The 17,665-nt window shown below is 43.1% G+C and overlaps 1 protein-coding gene across 3 annotated transcripts in view; it reads right to left on the bottom strand.

Annotated features, from left to right (window-relative positions):
* Nucleotides 1–17,665, bottom strand: part of CUL4A (cullin 4A) — a 54,419-nt gene that overhangs the window by 4,343 nt on the left and 32,411 nt on the right. For 2 of the 3 annotated variants that reach the window (XM_054447056.2, XM_063650671.1), the window contains 8 exons: nt 17,193–17,385; nt 15,851–15,955; nt 15,302–15,412; nt 15,124–15,209; nt 14,291–14,398; nt 7,343–7,456; nt 5,742–5,847; nt 5,415–5,587 (listed from right to left, as the gene is read on the bottom strand). In XM_054447056.2, coding sequence (XP_054303031.1) covers nt 5,415–5,587; nt 5,742–5,847; nt 7,343–7,456; nt 14,291–14,398; nt 15,124–15,209; nt 15,302–15,412; nt 15,851–15,955; nt 17,193–17,385 — 996 coding nt within the window. The remainder of the gene's footprint in view (nt 1–5,414; nt 5,588–5,741; nt 5,848–7,342; nt 7,457–14,290; nt 14,399–15,123; nt 15,210–15,301; nt 15,413–15,850; nt 15,956–17,192; nt 17,386–17,665) is intronic. The other variant, XM_054447057.2, reaches the window with a different exon arrangement.

The raw sequence follows: 17,665 nt of genomic DNA, 5'->3' as shown, positions 1-17,665 counted from the left end.
TGGAGTCTCACTCAGTCGCCCAGGCTAGAGTGCAATGGCGTGATCTCAGCTCACTGTAACCTCCGCCTCCCGGGATCAAGCGATTCTCTCGCCTCAGCCTCCCGAGTAGCTGGGATTACAGGCACCCGCTGTCATGCCCGGCTACTTTTCGTATTTTTGTACAGGCAGGGTTTCACTATGTTGGCCAGGCTGGTTTTGAACTCCTGACCTTAGATGATCCACCCATCTTGGCCTCCCAAAGTGCTGGGATTACAGACGTGAGCCACCGCGCCTGGCCTATATTTCAATATTAATGACTTGATGTTACCGAATTTGATGGGAAATGTTCTTTTTTTTTTGGGACGGAGTCTCGCTTTCTCGCCCAGGCTGGAGTGCAGTGGCGCGATCTCGGCTCACTACAAGCTCTGCCCCCCGGGTTCACGCCATTCTCCTGTCTCAGCCTCCCAAGTAGCTGGGACTACAGGCGCCCCCCATGACGCCCGGCTCATTTTTGTATTTTTAGTAGAGACAGAGTTTCACCATGTTAGCCAGGCTGGTCTCGATCTCCTGACCTCGTGATCCGCCTGCCTCGGCCTCCCAAAGTGCTGGGATTACAGGCGTGAGCCACTGTGCCCGGCCGGAAATGTTCTTTTGATGCAAAGAAAGGTCAGACATTTGATGAATCCTACTTTATTATGCATGTTTATTTGTTGTAGTAAAATGTACCTTCCCAGAATAGCAAAACTCTAAAGCCAAAACTTAAAAAATATTTTTAAAAGTTATTTTCCTTATAAGAAAGCTGCAACAACTCTATGTATGATGTAGATTAAAACTAGCAGCACAGTAAACAAAACATAATGACCATCAGGATATGTTCCAGAAATGTAAGTGCTGATCAACATTAGGAAATCTGTGAATATAAGTGAGAGCATTGTAGCAGTTGAAAGGTTAGATTATATGACCATCTTGATAGATGTTGAAAAGGCATGATAAAATTGAAAATTGATTTTTTGATTTAAAACAAACATTAGCATACAAGGATGAAAAAAAAAGGAAAGAATCTGAACATGATAAAACATGGTTATCAGAAACAAACAGCAAATACTAGAGACAACTTAACCTTAGTCCAATAGGAACCTGATGGGGATCTGCAGTTGAAATGAGGGCTGGGGGAAGGTCTGCACATACATATGAGGCCAAGTATGCTTCAGGATGGGAGAGACTCCAAGCTTTCATCACATTTTCAACAGGATCCATGACCCCCCAAAAGTTAATATCCTCTGAACTAGAGATAAAATTAGGAAGCTCAGCTACATTGCTATTCCTTAAAAATATTACTTTAGAGGTTCTAACTATGCAATACAGGAACAGACTAAAGAGGTATATTGAAAAGGTGCAGACAAAACGATCATTATTTGTAGATGAGCTGGAAAATCCAAGAAAATCAATAGAAAAACTCTGAAAGCTAAAGAGTTTTGTAAAGTGGCTGGAAATAAAATAAATATACAAAGACAAATAGCATTAATACATACATTCTGATAAAAACCATCAGAAATGTAAAGAAAAAAGGTCCCCTTTATAAGATATCAGCATTTCATTAGCCTGTCTTGCTTAAAACTCTAGTGGTTTTCCAAATGCTTCACGGATCTGAGACATCTTCAGAGGGTCCAGCTGTGGCTGCTGCCTGATCAGGCCTGTCTGGCTCAGCTTCCCCTTTTGGCAACGACGCTGCAGCCAGAGGCCTTCTTTCAGTTCCTGAGCAAAGCTAGTCACTTCTTCAGGAAAGCGTTGGCTGATGACAGTATTTAATTAGACTCTCCTGCACTTCTCTATCCTAACATTTTCCTCCACTCTTACAAGTTAGTAATGTGTGTGATCCTCTGCTACTTCTCTGCTGGAAAAGACTGAACACTCCTAGAAACAAGGACTTATTCTTTATTGTTAATGGATGAATTCTCAGTGCTTCACAGAGGACCTGGGCCACCACAGATGCTCAATAAGTATTTGTTGAATCAATGAAAATTTATGACTAGCAAGAAATATGCAAGACTTACAGAAGAAAACTAGAAAGCTCTGAGAAAAAGATTTGTATATATTTACATATATACACATATGTATGAATCACAAAATTTAATATGATAAAGATAAAAGCTCTGCAAATTAATGCAATATGGATTAAAAATGTCAATGTTCTTATCTGGGGGAGCAAAGGCGTGATACAATTATTGTGAAGTTCATTGGAAGAATAAAGTTATAGGAATAGCTACATTAATTAAAAGAACCTGGTGCCAGGCATGGTGGCTCACGGCTGTAATCCCAGCACTTTGGGGGGTCAAGGTAGGAGGACTGCTTGAAACCAGGAGTTCAAGACCAGCCTGGGTAACATGGCAAGGCCTCATCTCTACAAAAAATACAAAAAATTAGCTGGGCGTGGTGGCATATGCCTGAGGCTGAGGTGGGAGTATCACTCGAGCCCAAGAGGTTGAGGCTGCAGTGAGCTATGATCACACCACTGCACTCCAGCCTGGGCGACACTGTCTCAAAAAACAAAACAAAACAAAGCAAAAAAATGGCTGGCTATGAAATAGATACAGAATTTATAGAAGAGAATTGAGAAACTGACCTATATGAATTTGATACATAATAAGGTGATAATTCAAATAACTTGTCCAAGGATGATATTTTAAATTTGGTTTTGGAAAGGATGGGGGCAGTTAGACTGTTTTGAGATACTAAAATAATTTCTGCAACATGAAAAGAAGATTTAAATGTAAAAACTTCTAGAAAAATAACATAGTATAAATGTTTTTTAAAACTCTGGTTAAGGGAATTTCTCTCTTAGGCCTATGATACGGTTTTGAATATGTGTCCCCTCCAAATCTCATGCTGAAATGTGGTCTCCAGTGTTGGAGATGGGGCCTGGTGGGAGGTAACTGAGTCGTGGGGGCAGGTCCCTCGTGAATGGCTTGGGCCCTCCCCTTGGTGATGAGATCTGGTCGTTTAAACATGTGGGGCACCTCCCTCCCTGTTCTTGCTCATGCTTTTGCCATGTGAGACACCTGCTCCCCTTGCACCTTCCACTATGACTGGAAACTTCCTGAGGCCTCGTCAGAAGCTGAGGTGATGCTAGCGCCATGCTTCCCGTACAGCCTGCAGAACTGTGAGCCAATTAAACTTCTCTTCTTTATAAATTACCCAGTTTCAGGTATTTACTTATAGCAATACAAGAATGGCCTAATACAGCATTACACGTTAAGTCAGAAACCATAAAAGAAAAGGGGACTATATTTAAGAACTTAAAAACTGTTATGTGAAAAAAAAACCAATAAAAACAACAAAATTACTCTGTCAAAAATGACAAAGCAGGCTGGGCATGGTGTGGTGGCTCACGCCTGTAATCTCAGCATTTTGGGAGGCCGAGATGGGTGACTCACCTGAGGTCAGGAGTTCAAGACCAGCCTGGCCAACATGGTGAAACCCCGTCTCTACTAAAAATACAAAACTTAGTTGAGTGTGGTGGCACACACCTGTAGTCCCAGCTACTCGAGAGGCTGAGACAGGAGAATAGCTTGAACCCGGAAGATGGAGGTTGCAGTGAGCGAGATTGTACCATTGCACTCCAGCCTGGACGACAGAGTGAAATGCAAAAAAATAAAGGGACAAAGCATTAATATCTTTAATATATAAAGAAAACTTACTAATCAGTAAGAGAAAAAACATTATAATAAATGCATATGACTTGAAAATGAAAAATACAAATGGCTAAGCATAAAAAGAGCAGCATCAACATTTATGAAGTGCTTACAGGTGTGTGGCAAGAGCTTTCTAAACGATTCATTTAATTCTCACAACTTAAGGTAGTAGTATGTCTATTTTAAATATGAGAAACTGAGCATTAGAAAGGTTATATAATTTGTATAAACTACTGAGTGGTAGAAAGATGCTGTAAGGAATCAGAAATCAAAATGAAAACTGCAACAAACTATCTTTGGGCTGCTCAGAACAGGGTGAGCAAAGGACAGGTGGAATTGGGGGCAGACACTGTGCTCTGGTGAAATCTGCCAGACTTCAACTTGGAAAAGAGCAGTCAAACTAAGAAAAGTACACATTATTTTACCCAGCAACTCCAGAGCAAGAATCACACTAAAGAAACAATCTAACAAGTGCACAGAAATGCCTATGCCAGGGTGTTGAACGTAATGTTATTTTCAGGAGGGGCAGTGGAGGAATGTTAGTGCCTGTGGCCGAGGGCACTGCCAGCCCTGGTGGGTCTACACAACTGGCACTGTTCTCCTGCAACAAGTCCTGGCCAGGAGAAGACTGCGATCAGCAACGAAAACTGGCTACAGGAGGGCCCTGACAGGTGCCATATGTACAGTGATCCCAGGTGTTTTTTCTTTTGTAGAGTTTGGGGTCTCACTGCATTGCTCAGGCTGGCCTCAAACTCCCGGGCTCAAGCGACCCTCTCGAGTAGCTGAGACTATGGGTGCATGTCACTGTGCCTGGCTTAGTGATCCCATTTAAAAAAAAGTTTACATATACTCACACCACAGAAAAAGGCTGTGACCACAAAAAAAAAGGGCAATAGTGGTTACCTTCGGGAGAAAGAACTGATAGACCTTCCCACTTTTGCCCACTATAAAAGGTGCACCCTCAAAGGAGTTAAAAACTTAAGTCCACATAAAAACCTGCATAGAAATGTTTACAGCAGCTTTAGTCATCATCACCAAAACTTGGAGGCAACCAGATGTCCTTCAGTAGCTGAAGGGATAAGTTGTGATGCATCCAGACAATGGAGAATCCTTCAGTGCAAAAAGCAGAGAGTTACCCAGCCATGAAAAGACATGGTGAACCTTAAATGCATTCTAATAAATAAAGAAGCCAATCTGAAAAGGCCACACACTACGACTCCAACTGTATGGCACTCAGGAAAGGGCAAAACTATGGTAACAGTAACAGGGTCAGGGGTTGCCAGGGGCTCGGAGGGAGACAGGGATACAGTGACAGAACATAAGAGAATTTTTAGGGCAATGAAACTGTCCTGTATGATCCTATAATGGTGGATACATAACATTATACATTTATCCAGACCCACAGAATGTACAACACCAAGAGTGAACCATATCAGATTCTATTACCACACAAAGTGTGGATAATTTTCGAAACCCTATGACCATGGGAAGTTCTGGCTTAGCACACAATTTTTTTGTGAATAGGAATAACATTAAGTGGCTTTTTTTCTGATTTTCTTTCCTACTGAGAATGTAAAGTTAATGAAAGCGACATGAAAATGAGTACTCTTATAAACATTACATAGTCAAATTGGATTATTTTAGAAATGTGCTTCAGGCCTCTAACAGCCAAAAACATTACTACAAAAACAAACGATTCCTTGCTAAACACCCTATAAGTAAAAAGAGAAAGTTTATACATACAGTTTCCTTCATCTGAATCTGATTGATCTTTATTCTAAACAACTTGTGCTTGAACTCTCCATTAAAAATGAACTTGTCTCCATCTTCCACTTCCTTTCCTTTGGGACTTTTAATCAGCACACGTGCTTTGCCACAGGCCAGCGACTGCAGCGTTCTGCGCAATTCACTATCCTCTGAATGGGAAGCAAATGCAGGCAAAGGCTGGCGTTAAACAAATGAGACTCAACAACAGTAAACGAATCATGCTACCAAGTCTGTGTCTTATCTTAAAACAAATACATGCTTTAAGAAAAACTCATGGAGCTATGCACTCTGCGGTTTTCATACCTATCCCCGTGGCCATTTTTATCTCCTCAAAGCTGAAGCCATCTCCCTCGTTGAACATGAGGAGCACCAGTGTCTGGAAGAGGGACACCTGGAATTCCTTCTTCCCCTGGAAGAGAAGGCCTCATCACACCTCTGAAGCTGTGCATGTACAATCTTTGAAAAATTAAAAACAGCTTCTTTTTGCTCTCAAAATTTTTTTTTTTTTTGAGAAGGAGTCTCGCTCTGTCACCCAGGCTGGAGCGCAGTGGTGCAATCTCAGCTCACTGCAAGCCCCACCTCCCGGATTCACGTCATTCTCCTGCCTCAGCCTCCCGAGTAGCTGGGACTACAGATGCCCGCCACGCCCGGCTAATTTTTTGTATTTTTAATAGAGACGGAGTTTCACTGTGTTAGCCAGGATGGTCGTGATCTCCTGACCTTGTGATCCACCCACCTTGGCCTCCCAAAGTGCTGGGATTACAGTCCAGCTTTCTTTTGTATGGGACTGACTGTAACGTAGGGGTGAATGCAATTTGGCCTTATATATCCCAGGATGATCTCCTTTTCTATTCAGGAGTTCCTGCTGCAGCAACTTGCCACATGCCTCCGGGTCAGACCCGTGAGAGGCACATGAGAGCTCGGGTGGCAGTTGGCGGCTCCCTCTGCGGACCCAGCCCTGACTCATCACAAGCCCATAACAAGCCCTTCCTGCACACCTGGAGAGAGCTGCAGTCGGTGGTGCTGGTACAGACCCTGTGGAGGTCAAGTTCAACTAAAGTCAGCAAGTAGGGCAAAAACTGGGGATAACAGAAATTAACTTTCCTAATACCTTAAGGAAGAGTATATATGGTTTTATGTATATGACTCTCTACAATAATATATATACAGTAGGTATGTATAATTTATTTGATAATGTACAGATAAGTTTATTAATATAACAGCTATGCAAAATAGGAATTTTATAATGTTTTTGCTTAGTGTATATAATTGCCGTTTCATAAGCTCCTTTCATTGATCAGTGCATTGTATGCATTCTCCCCTCTTAAATAATTGCTCATAATAACAGCACTGCAACAACTATTCTCATTCATTAATCCGTGAAAATGTCTTATTAAGATGAGTTCCTAGAGTTGAAACTAAGGCAACAATTCGGCACTGTTGCCAAAGTTCACAATGCCAAACTGCCCTTCCAAAAGCTCACTACAGTTTATGCTTCTTCCAGTAGTGGGCAAGAGTCTGTTTTTTTTTAATTTTTTATTTTTTAGGCTTCATCAAATCTTAGTCAAAAAGTAGCATCTTACTGTATTTTACTTTGAAGCCCTCTGTTTAGCAGTGAAGTGTAATGTATTTTCACGGATATTAATTTTTTTCAATTTTGCTTTTATGAGTTGCTTCTTCACATTCTCTGCTGTTTTTTTCAATAGATAAATGGTTTTCTATGGATTGATTTCTTAAGAATTTTTATTGATTGGAATATTAACCCTTTAACTGTTATTAATTTTATTGACTTATAAAAGCTAGTGAATTAAAGTGAAACAATTTTTTGCTACCAAAGTCCAGTAACAATAAAAAAAATTAACATATTTACAAACAATAAAAAATAAATGAAACAGACAACTTACTTCTTTAAACTCTGCTTTTAAAACAGCATGTCCCAAAGTAGTTTGCCATTGAAGTTTTCGACCACTGTGCTTTCCAAGATAAAATGCCTTAAATACTTCCTGAAGTTTAATCATCTGTCAAGCATAGGAGAACAACAAAATTATGCTATACACCATCCATCTCAATAGCCCCCCATTTAACGCACAGAGTTTTACAATTTTTCACAGCTGAATTAAAAGGTCAGCTCTATATTCTGACACTTTCTGGATTCCATTATCTGTAAAAACGTCCTCAATCCTTGAACTCTGTGGCTTCCCAGTGTCAACGAGATAATGCCTGCACTGGTGTTTCATGGTACAGACCCGCTGTATTCCGTGGTCTCTGCACATACCAGGGCTTGCCGGGGCCAGTGGCACAGAGTGAAGACTGGAGCCGTCAAGAAAAAGGTGTCTGAGGCCAGATCCTGTGTCTCAGCCCGGCCATGCCCAGCCCTGGTCTCGGGGAGTGCTCCCTGCAATGAGCGGGGCTCCTGCTTCATCTGTTAAGGGTGACACCACTACCCCTTGCGTTGCACTGTGCAGGGGCTGATGGCAAACACCTCCATCAGGGCCTGCACAGAAAGTGCAGCACGAGTTAGTTGTTTCTATGATTAGTTTCTGGGTGAATTTCTTTTCTTTTTTGGAACATAAGCTTGCTCTGTCAGCCAGGTTGTGGTGTGATCCTAGCTTACTGCAGGCTGGATCTCCCAGGTGCAAGTGATCCACCTGCCTCAGTGTCCTCAGCAGCTGGGACTATAGGTACATGACACCAAGCCCGTTGATTTTTTTTTTTTTTGTAGAGATGGGTCTTCTCATGCTGCCCAGGCTGGTCTTGAAATCCTGGGCCTAAGCGCTCCTCCTGCCTCGGCCTCCCAAAGCGCTGGAATTACACTGTGCCTGGCCTTGAGTGAATTTCTTACATTTTCCAAACTTTCTACTGATCCTTAAAAATTGTGGCTGCTGCATTTTCAAGTTCCCAGCGCTCAGTGCACCAGCCTTTCCCATTGCCCAGATCCTGCTCGTGTTTCCTGGATGCCTCTCAGGGGCAGGCTGTGCGTGACTCTCCCATGCGCGGTGCTTTCCCTGACTTCTGCATGCCCTTCCTGGTCCGTCATACCCTCCACTCTTCAGCTTGATCCCGTCTGGTGTCCACTGCACCTGGGCTCTCCAACGAGTCTGTGCTGCGCACGTGAGGGCTCATCAGTTTCGCCTCAGGAGACCATCTCTAGACAGCCCAGGGCGTAGCCTCCCCCTGCTCTCGCCCACTCCACAAATGCCAATGCTCCGGGACTCAGTATCCACCTGTACGTCTTGTATGGGTCCATTCTTTCACCGCTATAAAGAAATACCTGACACTGGGTAATTTATAAAGAAGGAAAGTTTAATTGGCTCACAGTTCTGCAGGTTGTACAAGTAGCTTGGCTGTGGAGGCCTCAGGAAACTTTTAATCATGGCAGAAGGCGAGGGGAAAAAAGCAGGCACGTCTTCACATGACCGGAGCAGGGAAGAGAGAGAAGGTGGTGGTGCTACATACTTTTAAATAACCAGATCTCATGAGAACTCACTCACTACCATGAGCACAGCAAGGGGGAAATCTGCCCCCATGATCCGGTTGCTTCCCACCAGGGCCCTCCCCAAGCAGTGGTGATTACAATTCAATATTAGATTTGGGCAGGAACACAAATCCAAACCAATCACTCCTCTCCCACACGCTCACCATTCCCTGTGTCTCTGGATGGCTTCCAGAGATCTTGGGACAAAGAAAGCGTGAAATTCTAACCTCTGATCTCACAGACCTGGCCTGTGCCCCTCCCAACCCCGAGGCCTGGTTCAGTCGCTCATTCCACTGTCTTTCCCTCAGACTCTCACACACGTGGTTTCTTCTGCTGGACCCCATATCCCATCTCCCTCATGAAACCTACTCATTTCCAGAACCACCTCCTCAGAGAGGGCTTCTCTGACACCCTCTTAGCTCTACCAGCATCTATAGCACAGTGTGAATGTGGACTCTGGACAGGGGCTCACAGGGCAGGGCCTCTGGCTCTCTGACTCCCCATTGCAGCACTGCACATGGCACTAGCAGGTGCTGCATAAATGCCTGCTGCTCTCTAGACTTGACGTGCCTTTTAGTTTCTCTGTGTTTCTGTCTAAGCTGTGCCCTGTCAGAAATTCCTGCCAACCTCACACCTGCTTGGCAATCTCCTCTTCATGCTTCAAAACTCAGCCCAAGAGTCACCTTTCTATGAAATCACATGTATAAATCACCTGCTGCACCTATTCCCCATCTTCAATGACACCAAATCCCAGGCGCGATATCATCGATCTCATTTCATTTGTAGGTATTTCTGTATCTCTAAAGGACAGGAACTCTTTTAGGAAATATACCTACTATGCCATTACCATACCTAAATAAAAGTCAATAATGTGATAAGCCTCTTTTTTCTTTTTCTTTTTGCCTTGAGAAGTACCATGGTTTGTGATAAACCTCTTAGTGCATATCTTTCCTAAAAACCATCTCCTTGGGATTCATTCCTAGGACTGGATTGGTATTAATGAGGATAATTATCATCATAATGCTATCGTTTGGGTACTATGTGCTAGCTACCAGTCCAGGCCCAAAATGGGTCAAAGACTGAAACATATGAGCTGAAACTATAAAACTTTTGGGAGAATACATAGTGCTATTTTATTTTCTTTTTTTGAGACACGGTCTCGGGTCTCACTCTGTTGCCCAGGATAGAGTGCAGTGGCTCGATCACAGCTCACTGCAGCCTTAACCTCCCAGACTCAAGCAACCCTGCCACCTCAACCTCCTGAGTGGCTGGGTCTGTACGTGGGCACCACCATACGCGGCTAATCTGTCTATTTTTTGTAGAGACGGGGCTTTACCATGTCGTCTAGGCTGCTCCTAACTCCTGGGCTCAAGTGATCTTTGGCTTCCCGAAGTGCTGGGATTACAGGTGTGAGGCACTGCACCTGGCCTCGTCCATTTTTTGTGATCTTGATTTGGCAATGGTTTCTCAGATATGACACCAAAAGTTACAAAAGAGAAAATAAATGTGATTTTACCATAATTAAAAACTTTTGTAGAAAGCACACTATCAAGAAAGTAAAAAGATAGCCCACAGAATGGGAGAAAATACTTGCAAATCACAGATCTGATAAGGATCTAGCATTTGGAATATAAAGAGCTCTTACAGCTTAATAACAAAAGATAAACAGCCCGGTTAAAAACTGGGCAAAGCGCATGAACAGACATTTCTCCAAAGAAGATACGCAAATGGTCAATCAGGACATGAAAAGATGCTCAACATCAACAGTCATCAGGGAAATGCAAATCACCGCAAGATGAGAGACCAGCTCATATGGACAGGGATGGCTACAATGAAAGAGGCAGATCACAGGTGTAGGTGAGACGGTGGGAAGCTCTCGTGATTGCTAACTGGAATAAAAGCTGCTGCAGCCACTGTGGGAAACAGTCCGGCAATTCCTCAGTAACTTAAACTTCAAGTTACTGCATGACTCAGCAGTTCCACTCCCAGGTATATACCCCAAAAGAAGTGACCGCAGGTGTTCAAACTAAAACTTGTACACCCATGTTCATAGCAGCATTATTCACAGCGGCCAAAAGGTGGAAATAACCCAAATGCCCAATATTTGGTGAATGGAGACACCATCGATACAAATGGAGACCTATCGATACAATGCGGTGTTATTCAGCCAGAAAAGGAATAAAGCGCTGACGTATGGTACAGCATGGATGGACTTTGAAAACAGCATGCTAAGTGAAAGAAGCCAGACACAAAAGTTCCCACAATGTATGATTCCCTTTCTGTGAACTATCTAATGTAGACAAATCCACAGAGACAGGAAGCAGATAGTGGTTGCCGGGGTCTGGAGGAGAGCAGGCTGGGGAGGAGCTGCTAATGGAATGATGGAAAAATTCTGGAATCGACAGGGGTGACAGCTCTGTAACACTAAATGTACCACTGGCCTTCTGTGTCCATGGGTTCCACAGCCATGGATTCAACCAATCTCAGCTCAAAAATATTCGAAATAAAAAAAAGGATGGTTGTCTGTACTGAACAGGCACAAACTTTTTTTGTCAGTAATCCCCTAAAAGGCCAGGAAGAATCTGAACAGACAGGTCTGTTATTGTACTGTTAACAATACAGTGTAACAACTATTTACACAGCATTTGTTAGGTATTATAAATCATCTAGAGATTATTTACAGTATATGGGAGGGTTATATAAGTATATGCATAGGTTATATAAAATCTCACACTTATATAAAATAAGGGACTTGAGTCTGTGAATTTTAGTATCTGTGGGAGTCCTGGAACCAACAGCCCGTGGATACTGAGGAACAACTGCACTTGATGTTACTGAACCACACACTTTAAAAAGGTAACTTGAATGTTAAAGTATATTTTATCACAATAAAAAAATACAGTATGGTAAGCTTCAAACAACTTTTGCTAGAAAACAAAAAAGTACTAAAAAAATGATGTAGGCATATCAAAGAGCAAAGGAACCAGCGTTAAGGGTGGCCCACGGACCACATATGGGACAATTTAAGCATCAAAATAGTACATAAATTAAGAATCTGTGAGTTCATAATGATATAAAGAGAGAGAAATAAATAAGTAAATAAAGGGGGTGGAAAGAAGGGCTCTTCCTTAGAATGCCAACTTCTAAATACAGAGAAATGATAGAGCTGGAAAAAAATCCCCATTCACCAGGTAAAAATCAATTCAGCCAGGAATCGCCACACAGGTGACAGCTGGATGAAGATTAACATGTTTACGTAGTCTTGAAATGTCTCCTCACAGATTACTTAGTGATTACAAAAGGAAAAACACTAACGATACGGTGGAGAAACCAGCCAGCACCTTAACAGGAGGATGCTATCGAATGTCACCAAGATACTGGGGCACGTGATAATGTGCACCTCCTGCCAGGATCCTGATGGGGACACGGGGCATCTGGCTGGACCTGCCCAACCTGAACCTACTCACAAGGAACATCGAAGGCCGCCTGGGTCCTGGGCTCAGCTGGGTACCGGAAAAACACCACAAAGGACATATCTGAGACAACCAACAGAAATGGGGTGAAAGTATTACATCAGGGTGAATGCCCTCATTTGACAGGTGCTGAAGTTCTTGGGAAATAGCCACTAGAATATTAAGGGGAAAGGGAACGATGCAGGAGCACAAACATCTGTGGAGAGAGGAAGGGACAGCACCACGTGGCCAGCGTGGAAAGTAGGCTGCCTGGCTTTCTTTGAGCATCCTGCACATGTTCTCTAAGTCTGGCTAGGACGCCTCAGAAGCAAGATCTCTCACTCACCTTCTCCCACCCCACCTTCTCCCCCAAAGTTCTCCTGGAATGAGAACTCCTCTTCCCCAAGGCAGGCCAGAGAAAACTCAAACCCCTCTTGCCCAAAGCCAGCCATAAAGCCTGGAGATACTACTCTATGCTTCCCCTGCCCTTTTGTGTAGGATCTGGATATTAAGAAGTTCTCTGACCTACCTTGCTGATAGTTAAGTCATAAGACTCTTGTTCCAGAGGTGTCCTGCCCTACACCTGGGAGGAAAGAACATTGCCCAGTGAGGCCAAGAAGAATCTGAACAGACAGGCCTTACTGGTTTCCCCGCTACTCTACTACTGTTAGATGGTACCCTTCTGTCCAGTCACATTGCTAAGAGTTTGGGGGTCTGTCCCCTCTAAATCTCACAGTGAACTGTGATCTGCAGTGCTGGAGGTGGGGCCTGGTGGGAGGTGTTTGGGTCATGGGGGTGGATCCCTCATGAATGGCCTGGTACCCTCCCTGCGGCAATGAGTTACCACGAGATCTGATTGTTAAGGAGTCTGGGACCTTCCCCCACCACCTGTTGCGCCCTCTCTCTCACCTACTCCCCCTCTGCCTTCAACCTTGAGTAAAAGCTTCCTGGGACCTCATCAGAAGTTGCACAGACACACGTGCTATGCTTGTACAGCCTGCAGAACCATGAGCCAATGAAAACTCTTCTCTTTACAAATTACCCAGCCTCAGGTACTCCTTTACAGCAATGCAAAACAGACTAACACACCTATTTCTACGTGGCTGCCCTTTCTTTATCAAACCTAAGCATAACAACGGACAGTCTTCCCTGGGTCTTTGGTCTTCCTTTCTGAAGCCTGATGTGTTAAATAAAACTTTGATTAAATAAATTTGTTATGGTTTTCTCCTCCTTAATTTGTCTTTTGTTAAAGGAGCATTGGCCATGACCCTCATGATGGATAAGAAAAGGAATCACACTGTCCTACCACTGTAGCTGTGAGTCTTTCTTCCCTTCTCAGCTGAGGAAATCATCATTCATCTTTACTTGAGATCAGGCTTAAGGGATGCCTTTTCCAGGAAGTCTTCCATGATTCCAGGCTGGTCTCAGCCCTTTCCCTTTGCCTGGTATTAAATGAATGGTGCATGTATTGTATCTCCTGCTGATTTTAACTTCATTGAGCACAGAATTCTACCTCCGGGGTGCAAACCCTCCACTAAAGGGTTTAGTGTAGCTAAAGTAGTGGCTGACAAAGAAGGCCCTAAATAATGCCATTCCCAAGACTTCAGCACTGTCTACAATGGAAAGAAAGAACAACCAGACAAGAACCGCAGCTTAATAAGCCATAACTTCCAGAACAACTGCCTGTGCTCATGGGCCCCCTGCAGGTCAGCAGGTGGACACAGGCTGCACTGGGAGGAGCCACAGAGGGTGACAAAAGTGGTCACTTTCTAAAGCGGATTTCCAAAGACCATAAGAGCACTTGGATTTTGGACTGAGTGGGCTATTTTTAAAAACTCCCCATTAAACAATTCTTGAAGGCAACATATCTGTGCCTGGTAAAGGCATGACAGCGGGAGTGGACAGCATGCTTTCTGCACACTTACTTCTGGGGTTAAGTGCACTTCCATGGGCGTGTACGTTGGCCAGTAGCCCATTGTGAGTATGTTCACTGTGAGGTCTATAGGGCCTGAGTCACTCTGATTCTGCATATGCTAAAAACAGAGAAATCCAAGATAATCATTTTGAGAAAGTAATAAAACATAATTAACCTAAAACAAAATAAACCGTGTAATTTTCAATATAGTTTCATCTGTGTTAGAATTTATCTCAGTCCCCAGAATGTATTCCATGAAACCCAATGCCTCACTGGTACTGCCTTTTTCCCTTCTTCAGGTGTCACCACCAGACTCACTGAAATCAAATTCTTGCCACACATGTTTAGATCTTCTTTTTCTTCTTTTAAAATTTACTTGTGAAACATTAATAGTGTAATTTTTTTCTTACATAGAGTGAGATTCATTCTTTCTATCTCATCTATTGCATCTACCTACCTTATCTATTTATCTATCTATGACAAGGTACTGCTATCTCTGTCTATGTATGTATCTGTCTATCCACCCATCCACGACAAGGTCTCACTCTGTTGCCCAGGCTGGAGCGCAGTGGTGCAGTCACGGCTCACTGCAGCCTCAAACTCCTGGGCTCAAGTGATCTTCTCACTTCAGCCCCACCCCAGTAGCTAGGACTACCTGTTCATTTAAAAAATTTTTCTTTTGTAGAGACAGGGTCTTGCTATGTTGATCAGGGTAGTTTTGAACTTCTGGCCTCAAGATCGCCTCTTGCCTCTGCCTCCCAAAGTGCTGGGATTACAGGCATGAGCCACCACACTATCAGATACTTTTTAAAAAGCCGCTTTACCTGAAGAAACACAACTCACCTGCTTGAAATGAACCATGATGTCCTTCGAAAGCTCCATGTCCTTGAACATGCCTTCCAGCTTGCTGGTGAAGGCTGCACCGCACTCTGGACACAGCAAAGGAGGGAGTGAGATTAGGGCAACACACAGGGCAGTGACCCTCAGTTACAGGGGAGGAGCCCAGGCCCCACATGCTTACCGTGCTTGAGCTTTGACAACATAGACTTTTCAGCATCGACTGAGGCACTTTTCCCAACAAGGAGTCTTTTTGCCAAATCTTTTTTATAAAATGCTTCAAAGACATCTTTACCTATTTATAACCAGATGAGAATAATCAAGACATCAGAGAGTTGATAAGCAAATGTTAAACCTCAAACTTCAACTGCTGAAAACCCTTAAAAGTGTTTTTTTTTGTTTGTTTGTTTTTGAGACGGAGTCTTGCTCTGTTGCCCAGGCGGGAGTGCAGTGGCGTGATCTCGGCTCACTACAAGCTCTGCCTCCCGGGTTCACGCCATTTTCCTGCCTCAGCCTCCCGAGTAGACTACAGGTGCCCGCCACCACGCCTGGCTAATTTTTTGTATTTTTAGTAGAGACGGGGTTTCACCGTGTTAGCCAGCATGAAAAGTGTTCATTCCAATACAAACTGGCTCTATTGATACTGACATTCTCATGTTAAACCTCCTCTGAGAAAGCAGGGCCTGTTTACACCTCTTGATTATGCAGCATTTTCTGAGTGCCCAAGTCTCACCGTGGATGAACCTGAACAGGATCATGATCTTGTCCAACGTCCGCTCCAGCTCCTCATCTGTGGCTTCTTTGTTGCCTGCTCTTAACTTTGAATCCACGTGCTTTGCTGTGAGCATAAACATATAGTAAATACTCTAAACTAGAAAAAGAGAGCATCTTCAATTTCTATAAGCAACATTGTACAGGAACATTCTGGAACCTTCCCAAAATGACTATATGACAAAAAAACAAATATCTGATTTTCTAAGATAAATACTTCTCAAGTCATGTGAGAGTAAATACTTCCCAAAATTTTAATGAAGCCAGGACTGAATGTTTAAAGCAGGTTTAAGTATCTTTCTTATCTCTAAATGCAATCTCTGAATTTCAAAATAAAATGGGTTCAGCAAATACATGCTCAGGTTTCAGGACATGACTGCCCCGGATGCTGGAGTGCCTATTTCTAGGATCTGGTGTCATGAACGCAGAGGAGACATTCTCAAAGAGAAAGACTTTCTCAGGGCATCCAAGGTGGCAACGCAGGGTGAAAGCATTTCTACTCGGGCTTCCTGTTTCTGAGGCTGCACAAGCCATCGTCAGGTGGCTCGGGAGGGAGGATCAAAGTCCCCATGTGATGGGAGAACCCAAGACTTCCAGAAGCCCAAACTCCCAAGAGCTCAACATCCCTTTGCTTTAGAGAAACCACAAATGATACAGAGGAACAAAAGCCAAAGTAAACTGCCTTGTGAATTCCTTCTGTTGCTGTTTTTGTTAGTTTTTTTCTTTTCAACATTTTGTAATGGAATATTCTGAACACACACAAAAGTAGACAATTGCACAATGAGCTCCATGTTCCATCTTACATCTTTGGCAGTAATCAATAGTCAATCTAGTATCATCGTATTACAGTTCTCTTTGCCCCTTTCTCCTTCAAATTAAAAAAAAAATTACTGACTAGAGAAACCCTATGAATTCTGAAATATATTTTGATATTATTGTGAACAAACTGTACAGCTTAAAAATAGTATTATCATTTGAGATCTCATCTGGTTTTATCCTATTTTAATATGGATTAGAGAATACAAAGACGGTGATCACCCCTCCCTTCTTTGGCGAAGTCAAGCGTCATTTCTTTTCTAAATTCTTACTTCATCTTCCCTTATGGAAGTGCCCTCCTCCACCCATGCATGCAGGTGTGTCGGTTTTAAATGTGTGTCCTAATAAGACTTGATAAAAATGCTTTCCACACACCCTTTGAGCAGCTTGAACATTTTGGTTGATTTTGCCTTATTTTCCCACATTGAAAAATTGTCTAGAAATGGGTGAGACTGTCTCAAAAACAAACAAAACCAAATATTTTTTACCGATGAGTTCTGCAGGCTTGTTTGGTCTCTTGTTGATGAACGTCTCAAAGGACTCCTTCATCAGGTTGACGAAGCGCTCGTTCTTCTGGAAGCAGACCTCGATCACGTGGTCCACCTTGTCCTTGAAGTCCAGCAGGTCTTGGACCATGTCTTTGTCTTTCTCAGGATTGATGACGATTGCTGTTCCAAAAGTCTACAAAAGCAAATCAATACCAACTCAGCAATACGTTTACAATACCAAATAGTACTTTCTCCTGCTATCATATAATCAGGATAGTTTAACAGAAATTACTCTTAGTAGTAAATACTCAATAACTCTAAAAGTTTCACAAATTGAATTCACATTTCAAAAATTAAGTGAATACACTTTTTTTGGAGGCAGGCCCTCACTCTGCGGCCGAGGCTGGAGTTTGGTGGTGTAATCACGGTTCACTGCAGCCTTGACCTCCCAAGCTCAAGCGATCCTCCCACCT

The sequence above is a fragment of the Pongo pygmaeus genome, chromosome 14 (assembly GCF_028885625.2).
Source record: "Pongo pygmaeus isolate AG05252 chromosome 14, NHGRI_mPonPyg2-v2.0_pri, whole genome shotgun sequence".
NCBI classification, from domain to species: domain Eukaryota; kingdom Metazoa; phylum Chordata; class Mammalia; order Primates; family Hominidae; genus Pongo; species Pongo pygmaeus.
This window is presented reverse-complemented; position numbering and strand designations above follow the sequence as displayed.